The sequence below is a fragment of the Daldinia decipiens genome (genome assembly GCF_022478715.1).
Source record: "Daldinia decipiens strain CBS 113046 unplaced genomic scaffold F4813scaffold_4, whole genome shotgun sequence".
Taxonomy (NCBI): Eukaryota; Fungi; Ascomycota; class Sordariomycetes; order Xylariales; family Hypoxylaceae; genus Daldinia; species Daldinia decipiens.
In genome coordinates, this window is record NW_026054547.1 from 1,273,882 (window position 1) to 1,292,133 (window position 18,252).

General features: G+C 48.8%; 6 protein-coding genes across 6 annotated transcripts; 1 reads left to right on the plus strand and 5 right to left on the minus strand.

The window, feature by feature from the left end:
* Positions 1-129: 129 nt before the first annotated feature.
* Positions 130-864, minus strand: F4813DRAFT_386031 (uncharacterized protein; the record flags this gene model as incomplete). Its single annotated transcript, XM_049246354.1, has 1 exon — positions 130-864. The coding sequence occupies one exon, from the start codon at positions 862-864 to the stop codon at positions 130-132; it is 735 nt and encodes a 244-aa protein (XP_049103466.1).
* Positions 865-4,117: 3,253 nt separating this feature from the next.
* On the minus strand, positions 4,118-7,694 carry F4813DRAFT_231391 (VRR-NUC domain-containing protein). Its single transcript, XM_049239919.1, has 2 exons — positions 6,954-7,694; positions 4,118-6,895 (listed from the first exon to the last, which is right to left on the minus strand). Exons 1-2 carry the CDS (start codon positions 7,493-7,495, stop codon positions 4,840-4,842), a joined length of 2,598 nt encoding a protein of 865 aa, XP_049103467.1. The 5' UTR covers positions 7,496-7,694; the 3' UTR covers positions 4,118-4,839.
* Position 7,695: 1 nt separating this feature from the next.
* On the plus strand, positions 7,696-9,006 carry F4813DRAFT_231483 (uncharacterized protein). The gene is made up of 3 exons (XM_049239920.1): positions 7,696-8,058; positions 8,200-8,552; positions 8,748-9,006. The coding sequence occupies exons 1-3, from the start codon at positions 7,885-7,887 to the stop codon at positions 8,818-8,820; spliced, it is 600 nt and encodes a 199-aa protein (XP_049103468.1). The 5' UTR covers positions 7,696-7,884; the 3' UTR covers positions 8,821-9,006.
* On the minus strand, positions 8,531-10,238 carry F4813DRAFT_347870 (40S ribosomal protein S13). The gene is made up of 4 exons (XM_049241999.1): positions 9,765-10,238; positions 9,675-9,707; positions 9,486-9,532; positions 8,531-9,426 (listed from the first exon to the last, which is right to left on the minus strand). Exons 1-4 carry the CDS (start codon positions 9,964-9,966, stop codon positions 9,253-9,255), a joined length of 456 nt encoding a protein of 151 aa, XP_049103469.1. The 5' UTR covers positions 9,967-10,238; the 3' UTR covers positions 8,531-9,252.
* A 1,195-nt stretch (positions 10,239-11,433) lies between these two features.
* On the minus strand, positions 11,434-13,256 carry F4813DRAFT_231564 (enolase). The gene is made up of 2 exons (XM_049239922.1): positions 12,816-13,256; positions 11,434-12,755 (listed from the first exon to the last, which is right to left on the minus strand). The coding sequence occupies exons 1-2, from the start codon at positions 12,937-12,939 to the stop codon at positions 11,563-11,565; spliced, it is 1,317 nt and encodes a 438-aa protein (XP_049103470.1). The 5' UTR covers positions 12,940-13,256; the 3' UTR covers positions 11,434-11,562.
* Positions 13,257-13,789: 533 nt separating this feature from the next.
* F4813DRAFT_347878 (peptidase family M1-domain-containing protein) lies at positions 13,790-18,091 on the minus strand. Its single transcript, XM_049242000.1, has 5 exons — positions 17,496-18,091; positions 17,047-17,430; positions 16,165-16,982; positions 14,991-16,102; positions 13,790-14,938 (listed from the first exon to the last, which is right to left on the minus strand). The coding sequence occupies exons 1-5, from the start codon at positions 17,663-17,665 to the stop codon at positions 14,465-14,467; spliced, it is 2,958 nt and encodes a 985-aa protein (XP_049103471.1). The 5' UTR covers positions 17,666-18,091; the 3' UTR covers positions 13,790-14,464.
* Positions 18,092-18,252: the final 161 nt, after the last annotated feature.

The following is an 18,252-nucleotide window of genomic DNA, read 5'->3' on the forward strand; positions in this document are numbered from 1 at the left end:
TGAACAAATGGAAAATAAATGTCAATTCCTGGCGTAAAGGCCAAAATAGAATTAGGGGGCGAGGGGGCGGTGCCATGACTTTAGTTCGTTCGTAGTTGAGTAATTCGGTAAGATGGTCTAATCAAATGTCTAGACCGTGTTCGTTCGGGCTGCTGCTGCCGCCGCGGCCGCTGCTTGGACTTTAGAGCAGTCTAGATGCGTTGTCTTCCTCCGCTTGCCTTTCGGTGCCGGCTCCATCTTTGGCGTATATGTAACGGTCCTCGTAACAACTTCCCGAATATGACGTACACTCTTAGCTGACGGTTTGTGTGCTCTGCAACCCTGCGAGTACCTAGACTTCAATGCCGCCTCCCAGTCAAACGGTGACCGTACTGATCTTGCGCTGAATGGAGATCGTGCTGTTGAGCTCAGTGGCGAATCTATCGTTGATACAGCGGGTGATGGGGGCATGTGAAGGCTCGGGAATGATGTCACTCCCGCTGGTGGTGCAGACATGGGCTGACCCGGAAGAGGGCTTGAAGGGATACCGGCTAGTGACTTATGGTTACCGCATTTGCAAGAACAGTCCGTCTGTTCGCTGCTTGCGGTCGATGGGACCGAATCCTGAGTCGAGTCATCTCTAGGGCTGCTCGTTCCCGATCTCTTCCCCGCAATGACTGGCGAGGGCATCGACATAGCCTTTAGGAAATCCATATAGGCTGTAGGTGGAGTGATGGGAGTCTTTGCGCTGTTAGGGAATTCCTCCTTGATAAAGTCCGGGACGGCGGAGAGAGGTGTCTTGGCCGATAGAGCAGAGAGCTCCGAAGGGAAGGTTGCCGTGACCGGCGTTTTCAACTGCGCGAGCTTCGGCTTGGCTGAAGGCATGATGATGATGTCTAAGTGGTAGTTAAGTAGAAAGTTGGTAGTTGAGTAGTTGAGTAGCTTCAAGTCAAGTGAATGACTCGGAAGGATGAGAAGCCGGGGTGCCTAGGAGCTGCGGAGAAGTCGCCGTGATAGAGGAAGAGTCGAGAAGATGTGCGTCGTGGGTGAGAGGGAATGATGGTTGTTATAATATGTAACTCTGGCGGGTCAAGGATAAGGTTGCTGCGTGGTGGACAGGGATGATGGGAAGGGCAAGCAACCGTGGCAGAGTACCTAGTCGATGCTGAGACAAAGGCGCCAACGGGAAGCTAAGCTACTTCCCGGTTAGGGACGCTAGAATCGATGTGACAGATCCAAGGTAGGGCCAAGCTAGGGGGGTGTGGCTCCAGGAGTGAGTCCCCGGGTATGTATGCGAGGGCTCGGACGGGGTAGGCGTCTGTTCTGGCGACAATAGGTAAAAGTACCTAGGTTATGTAGGTAGCTGTGTTTATTACCCGTGCGCGCTGTAGACGGATTCCAGTAGATATTCGAACAAGGAAGGTTAACTTGTGGCCCTGCTGGTGGAGAGATATAAAAATAATAACAACAAAAAGTAGTCAACGTTGGCGCGAAGGGTAGAGCAAGGTCAAGCTTAGTCGAGGACAGCGGCAGTAATGGGCCAGTGGTAAAAGTGTAAAGTGAAGGCGTCTCAGGATTGGCTGCGGATTGGCTACGAATAGGCGACAGGGATCAGGTGCCTTTAAAGAACCAACCCTTTTTATAGCTTCAATTGTATATACGATTGTAATGTACAATTGAGTAATTGCAGGTATCTTTTTTTTCTGTGCTGCTGACTCTATTTCTTGATCAGCCTGATCAGTCTAGGTTGTGTTGAGCTGGATCAAGGTTGTAATAGGGAGGTATGTAAAGAATTGAAGGGGGTATACACTAGACGATATACGTAGGAGACGAGGACTTGACTTACATCCTGCTTAAAATGATTCACCCCGAGAAAATAAAATAAAATAAAACAAAATAAAAAGGCTCCCAAAGGTATAAGTTACCTGTACTGGGGTTACCGTCGACTTAAGCCAGCTTTGTTTAAGTGCGAAGCTAATCTTGTATCTGATTGGCTAAAGGCCCCCCGTCGGTGCGGTTTGCCAGGCGCAATATCCCGGGATCTCGCTGGTGAGTTTAAGTGGTTCGGAGGTATTCGGTACTTGGGTTTAAGCGCTGCCGCTACTGTGTATTTGCTATATTTGGCTCCTGATTAGCGCCGTTCCGTTGCCCACTCTTCTGATTTGATCTTTCCCCTCGGCCTCTCCCCCCCTGTCTTTTTATTTCGCTTTCCGTCACGGAGAACAACCACTTATCATCGCCAATACCAAAATCATCACCATTCACGACTCACCTTAACTTAAAACTTCAGCGGCAATAAAACCCCTGTGGCTGAGTTTACCACAGTAAACCGTCGTACACAATACACACAAAAAGCAATATTTGTGTTACTGTCAGCTTTCCACCTGATAATTCTGGTAATTGGAGGTTAAGCTGAATGAGCTGAAGGGTGGATCACGGGATGACCGTCGATATGTAGTGGTGTCGTACGTGGGTAGAGGTAAGATATTTTCAGAAACGTTGTTTCAGGTTGTTGACGAGTCTAGGCAAGACTCTTCCCGCTGTGTATTTGTATTACTCAACAGTTGCTATTCAAAGACATGATCGTGAAGCCTGGGGACGAGGTCTCATTTATGTACAGATTTCAGTCATATCTTGCTTTTCTCTCTAATCTTTAACCATCTACAATCTTTAAGCCATGCTTTTCCACACCATTCACCATTCTTCTTGCTTCATCCAGCGCGCGGTTCGCCATGCCTGTTTTATTTTTCTCTTGTTTTGTTCAATTAAAGGTCGTGTACTTCCCATGAATAGATCCTTTGTCTTATTTTGCGGCTCCTGGTCTTAGCCAGACTTAAGCGGAGCGCGCGCCACATGATGCACGACATAGATCGAAGACATCCTCGAGCTGTCGTTGGCTAGGAGGTTCTCAACCGAGTCTGTCTTGGGGGGATTGGAGTCTACGATTTACCACGAGAGCCCTTCCAAGTCTCATATTCGATGCCTCCCCAGCGCGCGCTTCTACGAGGCTGGAGTATGGGCGCCAGCCAAAAGAGGGGTCCGTCTAGTCATGGCGTTGGAACGCGAGGCCATCAAAATGATAAACAACTCTTCTAACTCGAAGTGAAGTTCGTCTAGAAACCTTCTATGCCAGTCAGATTTGCCAAGTGACCCAATGCTGTGGAGGCGCCGTGCCCCCATCTAAGCGCCGGTTAACCTTGCTGATTCCCACGCCAACTATTCCTCAAAAGGCTTCTCCTTAGTCGCCCTTGCGCGCTTATTGTATAGCTTCGTCGGCATGGTTGCTCATGGTTTCTAAAGATGTTGGTTTCGTCGCTATCCTGCAGGAAACGGCTGCGCCTAACTTGAACATTAGTGCACGAGCTAAGGGATCTCAATATGCAGACAATAAGCCGTATTGGAGATAGCTCGGCCATGTCATCGAGTGTTGGTCTTTAGCTGTAACCGGATGCCGATATAATCTTTAGGATGACGAACAAATACCGGATCCTATGTTGAGCGCAACGTGGATCTCACCTGGTCGTCAACAGAGATGGAGCTAGTATGAGCTAAGTGTGTGGCGATTATCGCAGTGCCGATGTCGTGGAGTTGTTTGTTGTTGCTTTTGTTAGGAGTAGAGATATCTTTATTGGATTTTAGTAGACGATGCAGAATGCCGCTGTAGCATTCGAATTCGCCATAGGCTAGAATGGCAATGTCGAGCATGGACTACTGGCTCTAGTGCCTACACGGGATCAACTAGATCCTACTCCATGAGGTCATGCATCTGTTAGCTTGTCCAGACAGACAAGGCTCTACAGGTAGGCCAATCTACGCTGGAGAAGGAGCCGGTGCCGTCAACTAACCGGGTCGATCTCTAGGATCTCTGTTTACATTTTGCTCCAGAGTGCCCTATGACACGCTTCTACCGTATGCCTGCTTAAGCGCGTAGAGAGTTACGAGCAAGACTAGATACGTGGCAGTCATCTGAACTATCGCGGCAGTTATTCTTACGCGTACGATTTCTTGAGCTGAGGTATTGGTAGGTATACGTGCGTATAACTCTGTTCTAGCTGTTGGCTACTGCGTGTATATTATATTTGCCACCGGTGGAGGGACACTTACATCGCCTTTCTTCGCCCTCGAGAACGAACACCCGGGGTTGGTAGCGATTGTGAGGTCGTTACCAAAAAATTAAAGGGGTTAGGATATATACCTAAGGACACACCTATTTAGAACAAGTACATCTTGCCTTAAGGCATATGATGAGTAGGTATATCGACGCATCGTCATGTACTCCGCGCTTCTTTCGGTTACTCGGGGATCCACATTGGTATTCAATACATGCATTCGAGTCGCAGGGCTCCGCTTCGTGAGTTATTGACCGCCATTTTGTGAGAGAGGCTGTAAGTAGATAGAGGTGAAGGTGAAATATTCCCGATTTGTTTTTAACACTGTCAACGAGACCAGCTAATTAAGAAATTTCGCAGACGAGAGCCATGAGTACCTACCTAGACGACACAGGCCATATTCTTGAGTAGATAGCTACCCATTCCTGACGGTGGCTACTCGTGCGATAATGCTGATTCGTCTGTCGTTTTACCGCGATCTCTAGATGGGACAACACCAGCTAATCGGAACGCGTCGGTAGTAAATCATCTCTTCCCTGGTTTGCGTCTCATGTAAGTCTCGCATGATTTTGAAGCTGCATCTAGAGCATATACACAGATTGCTTGAGGCGAAATTCCGACTTATTCGTGGATGTCCCGTATGTACATGCTCGCATCCCCCACGCGTGAACGCCACCAAGGCGCCACTAATAAAGCCATCGTGGAGAGAGATCTAGCCTTTATCTCTTCTGTTTTCGTTTGCGCCTTCATTTTACTGGCTTCTGTCATCTCCATTGACCTCCCTGACTTCCTTTGCCACGGCATTGCATAAAGCTACCCTTACGCCAGCGCCGGTAAGGACGTGAACCCACAGCCTCTGCGTATCACTGAGACGATCATTGGCGCTCTTAACCTCAGCGAACATCACTTCCTTGCTCGGTTCTGCCCTCCAGAGGATCAGGTCTGGTATGCCACCACCTCTCTGGCCATATTCCTGTGCCATGACCTTGCATATAGCGGCTAGTGCTGCGCCGTCAAAGCAGCCGGTCAGTTCGAGGAGGTCCTCCAACTCGTAATCCCAGTTGAGGCCGACGACACAAGTACGATTATCACGTTCCCGCCGGCCGACCTCCTCGACCAGCTTCACCGCATCACCATTTGCGATCTCGACCAGGCGGTGATTGATCTCGGACGCTCTGGTGGGGTAGAAGGCGTCGGTGTGCAGATCCAGCGGGCATGTCTGGTACTCGGTCTGAAAGACATTCGGTATGTAGAGGAAGAGTATATCGAAAAAGAGGTACGCGAAGAGCGTCCTTACGATACCTCCTTCAGCATGATAACCTTTCCAGCCCTGATCCCTGTACCAACTCAAACACATGGCTTCCACACTGCACTCGCCTCCACCTTCAGCCTCGTCTACCCATATAGTTTTAGTACTCGCACCCCTTCCCTTCTTGCCTATTACATCGTCCTTTATCAGCTGAATTCCTTCGACAAAATGCTCTTCGGGTTTCTGCAGTCGGACGTGACCGAAATCATGTTGTAAACGTTTCGGAATCTTGAGCTGCTTCTCAAGTTTAACCAACCTTTTCTGTATATCATAATGATAGATCATATGACAATCTCGATCCTCCAAGGCGGTTTCACAGGTAGTCGCTGCAATGCGTTTCCAATGCTTTTTCTGCAGGTCCGAATCCTTGTAGGTAGGATCGGTCTCCAAAGCATGCATGTAGTGCTCCTCCAGCAGAGCCTTTCGTTGATACCAAGAACCCCGGCGAGCCAAGTGGAATAGGTGCTGGTCAAGTAACTCGGTCAGAAGTGCATGTTCTCGCTGGTGTTCTTTCAACCGGCCAAAAACGTGGGCTGCTTTATGAACGATCCGAGTGTATGGATGAGCAGGATTGAGCCTCCTCAAGTAAGCACCTTCTCCAGATTCATAGATTCTCTCCTCTTTCTCCTGCTCCTCCCGAAGAAGAGTCTTCCATCTTGGGTATATCTTCTCAAAAACCTCTATCACCTTTCGGAAGGCCACCTCTGTGACGGGTCCGTTAAACTCCAAAATACTATCAACGGCGTATTCATTCCTCATAGCTGTCTCAAATTCCAACAATTGAGCTCTCGAGTTGAAAATATTTGCAGACCTGCTAACGACGTATTTAGGGAAATTGCGCTTTGATATCTTCGCAAGGATAATTGTTGTCAGAGACTTCTCTGTCCATTCGGTAGACCTATAAAAGACTAGGTGAACCCTCTCGAATAATTTGAAAACGGGTAAGGAGAGCCTTATACAAGGCCCAGTTATAGCTAGGATTTTATCTAGGAAATGTTTTCTCCTGTTAGAATCCTCACTAGGATCTGGAGCTGGAGAGTCTATCTCTGGCGTATCACGACCTGGAGAGTCGACAGAAGCAATAGTGCTAGACCGCCTAAGGCCTAACGAAAAGAGACCTGCTTGTTGATTGCTCATTCTGCAGATAGATCTTGCAAGCTCGGTTTTGTTCTTGCCTTGCACCCTGGCCTCTTTAGCCAAGGTTTTGACCTCATCTAAGCTTAGGAGCTCTACAGCTTCTTCGACACTGGTAATATACTGCTCTGATGTATCTGCAAATGTGAAATTGCCACTAAACAAACATTGATCTCGAGCCAAAGAATCAAGTTCCGGACCCGCAGATACGAAGGCAGGACCAGGACCCGAAGAACTGGCTGGTAAGTCTCGGTTCTCCTGTAGTTCACTAACGGCTGTTTCGGTATCTGAAATATCATCGTGATAACGTAGACGAGCGATACGGTGCCACGATGCAATCTTCCTAAGAAATAGCCGTACGTATCTGCAATTCTAGGTCAGAAGAGATAACAATAGAAAGAGGAGCCTCATAAGTCACGTACAGGAATTGGGCGTCATAGCTTAACTTATTCCATTGACCAAAAATATATATTTCCTTGTCATCGAATAAATGAGATTCCTCGGCGAGAACCGTGACAAGAGCGAGGTTAAAAGCATCAACATAGAGCGACGTCTTGCCTCTCACCCACTTCCTCGAATCTAGTCTCGACGCAGCAGAGGCAGAGCCCCCATCGTCTTGCGACGCTCTGAAATTTTCATACTCTTCCAAGGCTTCTTTTTCAGACTTGGTCTCGGGCAGCGAATCCTCAATGGCAGTCCGCCTCGATACGCCAGCTTCTGCATCTACTTCTGCCTCTGAATTCTGCGGGGTATCATCATCAACAAGCTCCGAAACTAGAGTATCTGCTCGCCGCACCACCGGCAAGCGCTTCAACGACGGACTCCCAGGCCGAAGGTCTTCATCTGATTCCTCAGCGCCCACGTGACCCTCATTCCTCTTAACCCTCTTAGAAGGCGGCTCATCCGTCGCATGAACACTTCCATCTTTCAATTGGGGTGGTCTCCGAATAAGAAAAGCGTCCATTGTCGAACACCCCAGAGGCGATGCATCTTGGATGAAGTTGCAGGGAGAAAAAGAGAAAAGACACAAGATGACTTCATACAATGAAACGCGTGGCGGGACGCGGATTCCCTTAGTGCAGGGAACTAGAGTGGGAACGCGTGATCACGGGATTGAGGTTTGTATAGGGAAAGTACCTCCTATGCATCAGTACGGCCTCTTACTGCTTAGAAAGAGCGACATATACTGTACCTCTATAAGGTAGGTACACCAGGTGCACATCCGGATTACTATATCCAGATTTCCACATCCCAAGCTCAAATTCCCCACGAACCCATCAACCATCACCATCACCATCACCCCAACAATTCTTCCTTTCTACAGCTGCAACAGTAACAGTAACCCGCTGTAAAATGGCCGACGAGATCCGCCAGACACCCGTTCCAGTACCTCACGTCTACGGGCAACCAGCCCTGACAACCGACACAGCAACACCACCAACAACAACCGCATCTTCTCTCGCCGGAGACACAGCCGCTATGACAATTGAGCAACCACCTCTCGCTCCCAGCACCGAGCAAGCAGCAGTACGTAGTCCAAGCTCCACGTCTGCCTAACGCACAAACACTTCCCTCCCAAACCAAACCAACCAAACCAACCTCACCAATTCGTCTATTAATTTATCCATCTCATCCATCAACTAACCAACCTTCCCTCTCCTCGTCCAGTCCCCAGCCCCTACTACCACAACCACCACAACCAACAACGCCGCCGCACCCACAACCACAACCGCACCCGCGCCCGCAACAACGCCCTCCAACGCACCAAGCCCCAGCCCAGCCGCCGCCGCCGCCACCACCACCACCACCACCGCACCGCCCGCCCGCACCGGCACCCCCCTCCGCGCAACCAACGGCCAGCAAGAAGCCAATTCCTCCTCGCGCGCCGCCTCGCAGCACCCGGACCCGGGGTTCACCATGCCCGCCGAGGCCCCGCCCCACGGCGCCCCCGTCCGCCAGTACCTCAACTCCAAGGTTACGGGTCCGTTGCTGGACGGCATGAAGATGATTGCCAAGGAGCAGTAAGTTTTTCTGTTTTACGTTTTATTGTTATTGAGAATTAGGATTAGGATTAAGATTTACTGTGTGTCTATTTGCCCATGTCTATTTACTTGCTTGGAGGATTGCTTAGAAGCCTACTTACTTTGGCTTGAGTACGGGTTGCGCAATTGTGGATTGTGATAATACGGATGCTAATGTTACGTCTACGTCCACAGGCCCAAGGATCCCCTGCGCGCTCTGGGCGAGTACTTGCTGCAGCGCTCCAAGGAGCTCGAGTCGACAACATAGTGAGGGTTAAGCCAGGTAGTAGGCAAGCAAGCATGAGAATGGAGTTCTGGGAAGGGAAAAAAGAATCAATTATGGCATTACAGATTCTACATTATAGATTTCGTCTTTCACGATGATACCATTGCTTTAGGAACGAACGATTGCTATTAGGAGGACTAATATAGACTTGCTGGGACATTGCAGATTCTAGATTCACCGAAAGCACTAGGGATCAAGCAAATAATTAATACTGTTGTTCTTCACGAGACTCGTATTGATCTCTTGTGTAATTGTTTGTTTATTCATCGCCCTTCTCAGGCAACTAGTAGAATAATCAGGCACTCATCACTTTGGTGGCTGCCCGAAAAGCAATTCCGTTTTCCACGAACTCCATGACCAGACCAGGCATTCCACATGCAAATCATCCTCCGCGCGCGCGCTCGTTGGTTACGCTTATGCGACGATGGTACTGGCGGTGGCGCTCTCGTACTTCCAGGTCGGGGGTAGGACACCGACGGTCTTGTAGTAACGAGCGAGACGGTGGATTCGGGACTCGATCAAAATCAGGCGGAACTTGGCGTCCTTGTCCTTGCGGTTGCGCTCGAGGTGCTTTCGGACGGAGACGGCCTACGTAGTGTCGTCGTTAGCGTTTTGAAATAACATGTCTTATGAACGGCTCGACTCACCTTCTTGATCAACATGTACAGATCCTCAGGAATCTCGGGGGCGAGGCCTATATGAAGATCGCACTATCAGCCTTGACCAACAGCGGCATTATTATATACTACGGCGTTCCAAGAACACCCATGGTATTTGGTTTGTTGGACTGCGCAGCATTTCGCTGGCTTCGAGGGGAGGGTCCATTCATGTCGTACCATTTGACTTGAGGATTCGGAGGATCTTGTTACCTAGATTTCGGCATTAGCTACTGTTAAACGCGACTGGTTGGGGTAGTTTCATCATACCGGTAACTACGCGGACCTGGGAGATTCCGTGGGAGTCACGGAGAACGACACCGATCTGAGAGGGGGCAGCACCCTTACGGGCGAGGCGGCAGATCTGCTCCTCGACCTGGGCGGGAGTAGTCTTGAGCCACGCGGGCGGGGTGCGCGAGTAGGGGAGCGCAGAGGCAGAGATACCCTTTCCATTGGAGTGAAGACGACCCATTTTGGAGGATGTGTTTGTCGACTTGTGGTGGTTGTCGGAGTTGTCTGAGGTGGTGGTTGGAGATCGTGAGTGAAGTTTTTGGGGGATTTAATTTTTCGAAAAGATGCTGGATGAAATTTGTGTGTCGGCTTCTGCTGCCCTCCGGTGGTCAATGCACATCCCCACTCTTTCTTTTTTTGGTTCATTAGCCCGAAGATTTGCCGAATTTGCTAGCGCCTGGTCCAAACCAAGACAAATTTTCGTAGCTTCTTCACTTCCCAACTTTTTTCTTTTGGTCAACAATGATTATCATTAGCAACTTAACTCGGCAGAGGCACTTATCTATATATCTCGAGATCAGATTTGGAATCTATATTTTATAGATCAGCAGTGTCAAGTAGCTTTGCCTGCGTCGCGATCCATCATACAGGTAAGCTTTTCCAACTCTCTACTTTCGATTCCGTCTCCCTTTCTCATGATGATACACAACTACTTTATATTATTTTCTGGTACCTCTTATATCATCGGGCCCTCGGGTCTGAAATGTATTCAACGGACTTCTGACAGAGACGGATTGATCGCTTTTCGCTTTTTTTACATGAATCACGTCTGGCAATCGCAGCCCAACTAACATCGTGAGCAGGTATTTGGAGTATACGTATAGCGATAGTTGCATCTACGAGGATATCAAATGGGATCGCTGTCAAACAAGATAGAGCGACTCTTGGGACTAGATCAGCTCTTTTCTCATGACATCAAATGATTCTGCATCAATACTGTCTGCATCAACGCATTCCATGATTAATTGCCTGATCCCCTACTTATGTAGTGCCATGTCTCAGCTATGTATAGATTTATCTATCTCGTATCATGCCGTGCCAGTCATCATCATAGAAAGACATAGAGCCATAGTAAGAGAATATCATGCCATTCAAGAAGCCCGGCAAGTTTTGATTTGACAATATTGCTCTATCCACCCACACGTCAATATACGAATGCCTCCGGCATCTTTCGTGGTCTACCTAATATCCTCTCCTCGAAGAGTTGTCGAGTATGAAGTCGAAGCTCGAATAAACAGGCCTTGGAAATTATTATAGCTCTTTACCAAAAGGTTGATGTCAACAAGAAAAATATGCCATATTCTAACATTCCTCTATTATATCAATAGCCCCTACGTGTTTACGACCATATCATACCGAAACTACAGCCATTTCCCTGTACACACATACATATTACGTACATATTACGTACATACCAAAACGTTCCACTAGAGCCAGCCAAACTACTTTCATCCTTAGAATATGTACCGAGGAATACCAGATCTGTGAGCCGCAATATGCAGCCGGAGAATTAGCGTAGACACCCGAACAGTTCGCGTTCTGATGCCGAGGATTCGGCTTCGGTCTCGGTCGGACGGCGGCAGCTAGGACACACCGAAAATACGCATGGTATACTCCAAGAGGAGACGAACTCGAACCAAATTGTTCAGAGATTTCATTTGAATTTACTAACTAGGTAGCTAAAAATCTAGGAGACCGTTTTTACCCGAGCTCACCCGCCCCCAGTCATTCCTATCGTAACGCATTATTTGTGTGGAATTTTCGAGTTCCTGCCCATTTATAGGTTAACAGCCTTGCGGAAGTTCTCGCCGGCGTAGATGGCGTTGTCTCCGAGTTCCTCCTCGATACGGAGGATCTGGTTGAGCTTGGCGAGACGCTCGGATCGAGCGGGGGCACCAGTCTTGATCTGGCCAGCTCGGATACCGACGACAATGTCAGCAATGGTGACATCCTCGGTCTCACCAGATCGGTGGGAAACCATCACACCCCAGCCGTCAGCGTAAGAGTCCTTGGCAGCCTGGATGGACTCGGTTAGAGTTCCGATCTGGTTGACCTTTAGGAGTAGAGAGTTAGCAGCCTTAAGCTCAATAGCCTTCTTGATGCGGATAGGGTTGGTGACAGTCAGGTCGTCACCGACGATCTGGATGTCTTGGGTCTTGTAGAAGTAGCTCCACGCCTCCCAGTCGTCCTCTGCGAAGGGGTCCTCAATGCTGACAATGGGGTACTTCTTGACGAGGTCGCTGTAAAGGGCAGCAAGTTCCTCGTAGGTGATCCACTTGCTGGGATCGCTATCAGGGTTCTTGAAGTCCAGGTCGTACTTCTTGACATCCTCCTTGTAGAACTCGCTGGAAGCCACATCCAGAGCAATGTTCACCTTGCCTGTGTAGCCAGCCTGCTCAATGGCCTCAGTGATGAGGTCAAGAGCCTCAACGGCAGTCTGAATATCGGGGGCAACGCCACCCTCGTCGCCGACGTTGCCTGCAGATTGGCCGTAGTTCTTCTTGGCAAGAACCTTAAGCTTCTGGTAGACCTCAGCACCTTGGCGTAGGGCCTCGGAGAAAGTGGGGGCCTTGGAAGGGACAATCATGAATTCCTGGAAAGCCAGACGGCCACCGGCGTGAGAACCGCCGTTTAGGACGTTTAGGAAGGGAACGGGAAGGACATAAGGCTTCTTAGTGCCGGCAAGGTCAGAGACATGAGCGTACAGAGGCACGTTCTTCTCAGCAGCACCAGCCTTAGCAATGGCAAGACTGACACCCAAGATAGCGTTAGCGCCAAGCTTCGTCTTGTTCGGTGTTCCATCGAGGCTGTTGAGGAACTTGTCAACCGAGCTCTGGTCCTTCACATCAAGACCCTCCTTGATGACAGCGGGGGCGATGACGGTGTTGACGTTCTCGACGGCCTTGGTAACACCCTTGCCGCCCCACTTGCTCTTGTCACCATCACGGAGCTCGCAGGCTTCGTGTTGACCTATTATACCGTGTTAGTCCGTAAGATTATCTTGAGAGAATTCGTTATAATGGCACGAACCGGTAGAAGCTCCAGAAGGAACGATAGCGCGGTGAAGGCCAGTCTCGGTGACAACATCTACCTCTACGGTAGGGTTGCCTCGAGAGTCGTAGACCGAGCGGGCGTGGATCTTTTTGATAGCCATCTTGAAGTCCGAATATAGGTTGGGAGCTAGAGAAAAGCGTTGAGTTAGCTACGAAGGGTTGAAGTTGGAAAAGGCTTGGGAAGAAATACAGCGAGGGTCAAAGTAATTAATAAAAAGAAATGAGTTGACAGGAAATTCGCTCAGTAGGAGCCTTGATGAGTGACTCAATCCGAAAAAGTAGATATATGCCTCAAGAGTTGAGTATTGATAGAAGAAAAGTGTAGGGGTCGTCAGAAGTGGAGGGGAGAGGATGGTGGGATGGTGGGATGGTGGGATGGCGGGGTAGCTCAAGATGTCATCAATAGAAGAAATTGGGATATTGGTAGTATTGGTATTGGTATTGGCATTGGCATTGGCATGTGAACAAATTGTCAACAGGCTGAGAGAATGAAGCTTTGTAAACTTACTATTTTCAAAGGATATAAGTTAGGACTTGGTGTAACAAGGCGAATTGATAAAAAAAGTAGTAGAAGGGAAAAGAAAAAAAAGTTGAGTTTCAATACATAAGGCAAGAAATGCTAGAGGTAGGGTAGGTAGGGTAGGTAGGTACCTACCTAGTAACGCCTCGTTTGATGTACTATGTAAGTGGGCTGCTGCAGCGTGGGCTGGACGGACAACGTGAGTGAACAAACGGAATGGCACGACTTACAATTGGACCCAGCAATTGGCGGGGTCCGGCGACGGACCTCACAAGGATGACATCGGAGGAAGGAGGGGCTACTGTTCTGACTGTGTGCCACAATAACTGCACCATAGATACATGTCTTACCTGCCTCTTACCTGCCAAGATTACTTGGCTACAGGAGTACCCTCACAGAAAGTACCTCAACCTGTTACTCCGTGGCTACCTCATATGAGAGATTGTAAAGACTAAAATTGTTGGCTACATGTAGTCTATTGGCCCCCTTACCGGCCCGACACAACGTCCAGGACACCTAGGACACCTGCAGTAAGAGTTTATAACATACCTAACCTAGGCTCTAACCTACTTAGCTACTTTGCAAGGGCAGGGGGCTTACAAGCTGCCCTAGTTTTGCCCCTATTTGGCTGTCTCTCCTTGTCTCGCAAGCTCTGTTGGGAAGAGGGGCTAGATTTAGATTAATCAATACTTTATGTCAATACCTTAGGTAAGGTATTCATATCAAGGCTATATTCAATGTTAGTGACCTTAATAAGAACACGAGGGAATACTTGTTTATAACTCATAACAAATAAAAACGAGGCTATTAATACATACGTAGGTACCCAATGTACGGAAACGACCGAAGTTTCACATGCTACTTACCAGGTACTTATATTCCTTGGTATACCCAAGGCTCTTTATACATACTATGCATAGACGAACAAGCCAGTCAACACGTTGGCTTATAAGGAAAAGGGGGGGGATAAATATAATGCTTTTTTACTTCTTCTGATTGGCGATTGCTTTTCTATCCTTTTCTACGGGTATCTCTCGTGCCTCTCTGAACACATCCCTAGCAAATACCCTCTAAACCCGTACGGGAATATCGTGTCGATTCATCGCTCACGAACTGTATCCGTTCTCCTTAACCCATTTCGCGACGTCGTCGCGGTCACGCTCCAGCCATGCAATCTTGCTGCGAATGGCATCCTTGCTCTGAGCAAGGGGCTGGGCAAAGTTCTTAGTGTCAATGTCCTTGAAGAATTCCTCCACTTTCTGGAGTTGATCCGCCTTTGCAAAGCTAGATGTACAGATGGTAACCATCGAACCCAGGATAGGCGCGTTTCCGCTAAGTCGCTTAGATATTTCTGGCCATTTCTCGGTTAGCCAGCTAAAGAGCGCCTCAATACCCTCAGCATGGCTGCGGAGTCCGCTTGCTGGAAGGTATAGGTCCTGGCTCTTGATTTCGCCGCTGAGGACGAAGTCTAATGTTTGCTTAATTAGAGCCGGGTCTTTTGCCCGACCGATGCATCGTAGGGCTGTGTTACGTTCATCGCTGTTACTGGACTTGCGGAAGAAGTCGACAAGCGCGTCGTACTGGAATATGAATTAGTAATTGTTGGGTGAATATTCAACATATAAAACTTACCTGCTCCTTTCCACCATACTTGAGAGCCATGCTGAAAACGCTTCCTCGGACATTCGGGTGGATAGCTGACCTGTCGCCGTCCATGTATTTCTTGAACATCTCCTTAGACGCGTCGATGATCTCCTGGTCACCAGCCATTCCAGCTGCGCCGAATAGCATAGCTTTAAACTGCTGTTCAACGTGGCCATCCTTGTCTGTGAAGGTCCAGCCTAATTTATGAGCTCTCTCACTAACAAGTTCCTTAACAAAGGCTTCTAGGCCATCCTTGACGGCCGAGTCCTCGAAGACCCACGCAGATTGGACGGTTGCAACCCTGGCAATGATCTCACTCCATACCACGAACGACTCCTCTGTGTCAAACCCTTTTAGTAGGTTCAAAACACCAGAAGTCTTTTGGTAGCCTGACACGGCGAGGGCACCAGCATCGGCAATCATACCAGCACGATCCTCGACTGTTAGCAGCCCATCCTTGGCGGATTGGCCTAGTTTTGTGAGGCGTTCCGGTGTGTAGCACGTACGGTAGATGCTAGTATGGTTTGCGTTCAGCTTGAAGAAGTCCAAGTTTTTAACCTTGAACACATCTTCCCTCTTCGTCAACGTTAACGAGTCGTCTACGCCATCCTTCGTTCGGAGGCCCAAGAAAACCGGATATAATACTTTGTCCTCTTCGGGCTTGGTGTCACCAGTTCTTAGGAATCGATTCTGCTTGACACGGATAGAACTGTCCTTCTCGTCTTCCGTAACCTGAACTACGGGATAGCCCACATTCTTAGTCCAAATGGACATGATCTCCCGGACCGGTTTGCCGCTGGCATCCTCAAGGGCCGCCCACAAATCATTTGTCTGTGTGTTACCGTAGGCATGCTTCTTGATGTATATCCTGACACCCTCCAGGAAAGTCTCCTCGCCAAGATATGTAGAGATCATACGAAGAACACATGAACCTTTGGAATATGAAATGGCATCGAAAATCTGGTCAACTTCGCTAGCGCGCTTGACCGGCACCTCGATAGGATGGCTGCTCCTCAACGAGTCCAGTCCCAAGGCACTCTGAAGATTATCAGTAACGTAATTTTCCCAGACCTTCCATTCTGGGTAAAAGTAGTTGCAGCCTAAGTGGATTATTAATGTTAGCCAATCATTCATATTAACCAGAACGACGCAGGAAACTCACTTAGCCAACTCATCAGGGTCGCAAACCCTTCGTTCAACCATAGACCTTCCCACCAGTCCATAGTCACCAAGTTGCCGAACCATTGATGTGCTAGCTCATGCTGGACGACCTCGGCGACACGTTCCTTCATTGCCGCGCCACTGGCCTTCTCATCCAGCATAAGGTCGACAACACGGTAGGTGATCAAACCCCAGTTTTCCATAGCGCCTGCCGCGAAATCGGGGATGGCAACCATGTCCATTTTGGGCAACGGGAACTCGGCTCCGAATATTTTCTCGTAATACTCCAAAGTCCGCGCTGCGAGCTCGAGCGAGAAGCGGCCGTGTTCAATATCTGAACTAGCCGGGGCGTACACTCGGACTGGGACGCGGAATTTGTTGGTCTCGATGTAACTTAATTCGCCCACGATGAAAGCAACTAGGTAAGTCGACATAAGAGGAGTCGTGTTAAACTTGACGGCTTTCTTTGTAGATCCACTGAATTCTGATTGCACTTCTGATTCAGACGCGACGTCCATGTTGCTGAGACATGTCAGGTGCTTATCCGCAATGAGAGTGACAGTAAATTTGGCCTTGTGCATAGGCTCGTCGAAGCACGGGAAAGCCCGGCGGCAGTCGTTCGCTTCCATCTGCGTGGTAGCGAGGACACCTTCGGAGCCGTCTGGCTTCTTGTAGGTAGAGCGATAGAAACCGGCCATCTGGTCATTGAGCTGGCCGGAATACTTGATTTCCAACTGGACCTTGCCCTTCGGGATGGCATCCTTGAGCTCGATGCTGGTAATCTGCTTGGTCTCATCGTACGTGATTGCCGAAGACGAGCTGCCCGAACACGTTAGAATGGTAGTACTTGTTAACTTAACTGTCCAGAAAGATATAAGCTGACCTAATAATGCTGTCTCCAGATTTGATGTTGGCGCTGTGGATATCGATCTGAAGGCTGTGGAGGGAGATAGACTTGGAATCTTCTTGGACGTCGAAGTCGATAAGCACCTTACCATCGAAGGTAAACTTTTCGAAGTTGGGCTCTAAGGTAACATCGTAATGCCTCGGAATGACGTTGGTCGGGAGGAGCTCACGGCCCTGGGTGGGGTCCGGGGTAGCCCCTCCGGTATGGTCAATGTCTCCAGCAAGCTTACACATATTTTGTCTCCGGTATGAGCAATGTCGAACAAGGGGTGTCGAGAGAGTGGTGTTTCTAGACTTCTCGAAAGGAGATGTTCGTGAGACAGAAGTGAGTGAGGAGTGATTCCCAAGACGTGGACCAAGCCTAGCTTCCGCATTAGCCTACGAGTCTAATTGGCTTGGAAGAGCGGTCAATTAGGTTAGGAATACCGGTAGGAAGGTGGAGAGGATAAGGCAGGAGTGCACCAGATGTGATTTTGTCTCCACTGAGATGCGGTTGGAGGAAGAGTACGTGGGAAAGTACGTGGTCTTAATCGAAGTCGTGTGGCTGTTGAGACTCGAGGGGCGAAGTCGACACGACTAGCGGCGCGGAAAGACATATGTGTAAGGAAGGAGAAGGGGAAGGGGAAGGGCGAAGAAAAAGAAGGTGATATAATACAATTGTCATATAATACAATTGTCAAATATGATACAAATTAGCAGATTGTCTAGTGACTCCGGGAAATTCACATGCGGTAGTACTACAGCGGATACAATGGAGGGGTACTCAAGTACATACAAACATGTATGTACAAGTATAACTAGTTATGTTTTTTCGTAGGTAGGTATGGTATGTATGTAGTGAGGGGCAGCCAGGGAGATTCCCTATTCGTGCATTATCACAGACAAGCTTATAGGTAGGTAGGTAGACTGGAAATTTGAACAGATGAAAACTTCTGTGTATATGCATGTGCTAGGCATTTAACGAACTGAGCCCTCTTTAGATAGGTATGTAGGTAATCGGCCCTCAAGGTATCAAAAATATAAGACAAGGATGTTTAGGTGCGGCAGAGGAAAAAAAAAAAGTTAAAAGTGCAAAAGTAACGCCACGCAGGGCAGGCGGTGTAGCGGGATGTTGCAGGGGTTGGATACCGATAGAGTACCTAAACTAGTTGGTATCTTGGTATCTTGGTATCAGTAGCGCTGC

Bases quoted from the DNA above. Each gene is read 5' to 3' on its own strand.
- F4813DRAFT_231391 (XM_049239919.1), bottom strand. From the start codon at position 7,495: ATGGACGCTTTTCTTATTCGGAGACCACCCCAATTGAAAGATGGAAGT. The intron at 6,896-6,953 runs GTACGTGACTTA...CTAGAATTGCAG, and splicing joins AGCTATGACGCCCAATTCCT to ATACGTACGGCTATTTCTTA.
- F4813DRAFT_347870 (XM_049241999.1), bottom strand. From the start codon at position 9,966: ATGGGTCGTCTTCACTCCAATGGAAAGGGTATCTCTGCCTCTGCGCTC. The intron at 9,533-9,674 runs GTACGACATGAA...ATCTTCATATAG, and splicing joins CCGAATCCTCAAGTCAAATG to GCCTCGCCCCCGAGATTCCT. The intron at 9,427-9,485 runs GTGAGTCGAGCC...GACACTACGTAG, and splicing joins TGTACATGTTGATCAAGAAG to GCCGTCTCCGTCCGAAAGCA.
- F4813DRAFT_347878 (XM_049242000.1), bottom strand. From the start codon at position 17,665: ATGTCTTTCCGCGCCGCTAGTCGTGTCGACTTCGCCCCTCGAGTCTCA. The intron at 16,983-17,046 runs GTCAGCTTATAT...GTGTTCGGGCAG, and splicing joins TCTGGAGACAGCATTATTAG to CTCGTCTTCGGCAATCACGT. The intron at 14,939-14,990 runs GTAAGTTTTATA...TTCATATTCCAG, and splicing joins AGTATGGTGGAAAGGAGCAG to TACGACGCGCTTGTCGACTT.
- F4813DRAFT_231564 (XM_049239922.1), bottom strand. From the start codon at position 12,939: ATGGCTATCAAAAAGATCCACGCCCGCTCGGTCTACGACTCTCGAGGC. The intron at 12,756-12,815 runs GTTCGTGCCATT...ACGGTATAATAG, and splicing joins TCCTTCTGGAGCTTCTACCG to GTCAACACGAAGCCTGCGAG.
- F4813DRAFT_231483 (XM_049239920.1), top strand. From the start codon at position 7,885: ATGGCCGACGAGATCCGCCAGACACCCGTTCCAGTACCTCACGTCTAC. The intron at 8,059-8,199 runs GTACGTAGTCCA...CTCCTCGTCCAG, and splicing joins CCAGCACCGAGCAAGCAGCA to TCCCCAGCCCCTACTACCAC. The intron at 8,553-8,747 runs GTAAGTTTTTCT...CTACGTCCACAG, and splicing joins AAGATGATTGCCAAGGAGCA to GCCCAAGGATCCCCTGCGCG.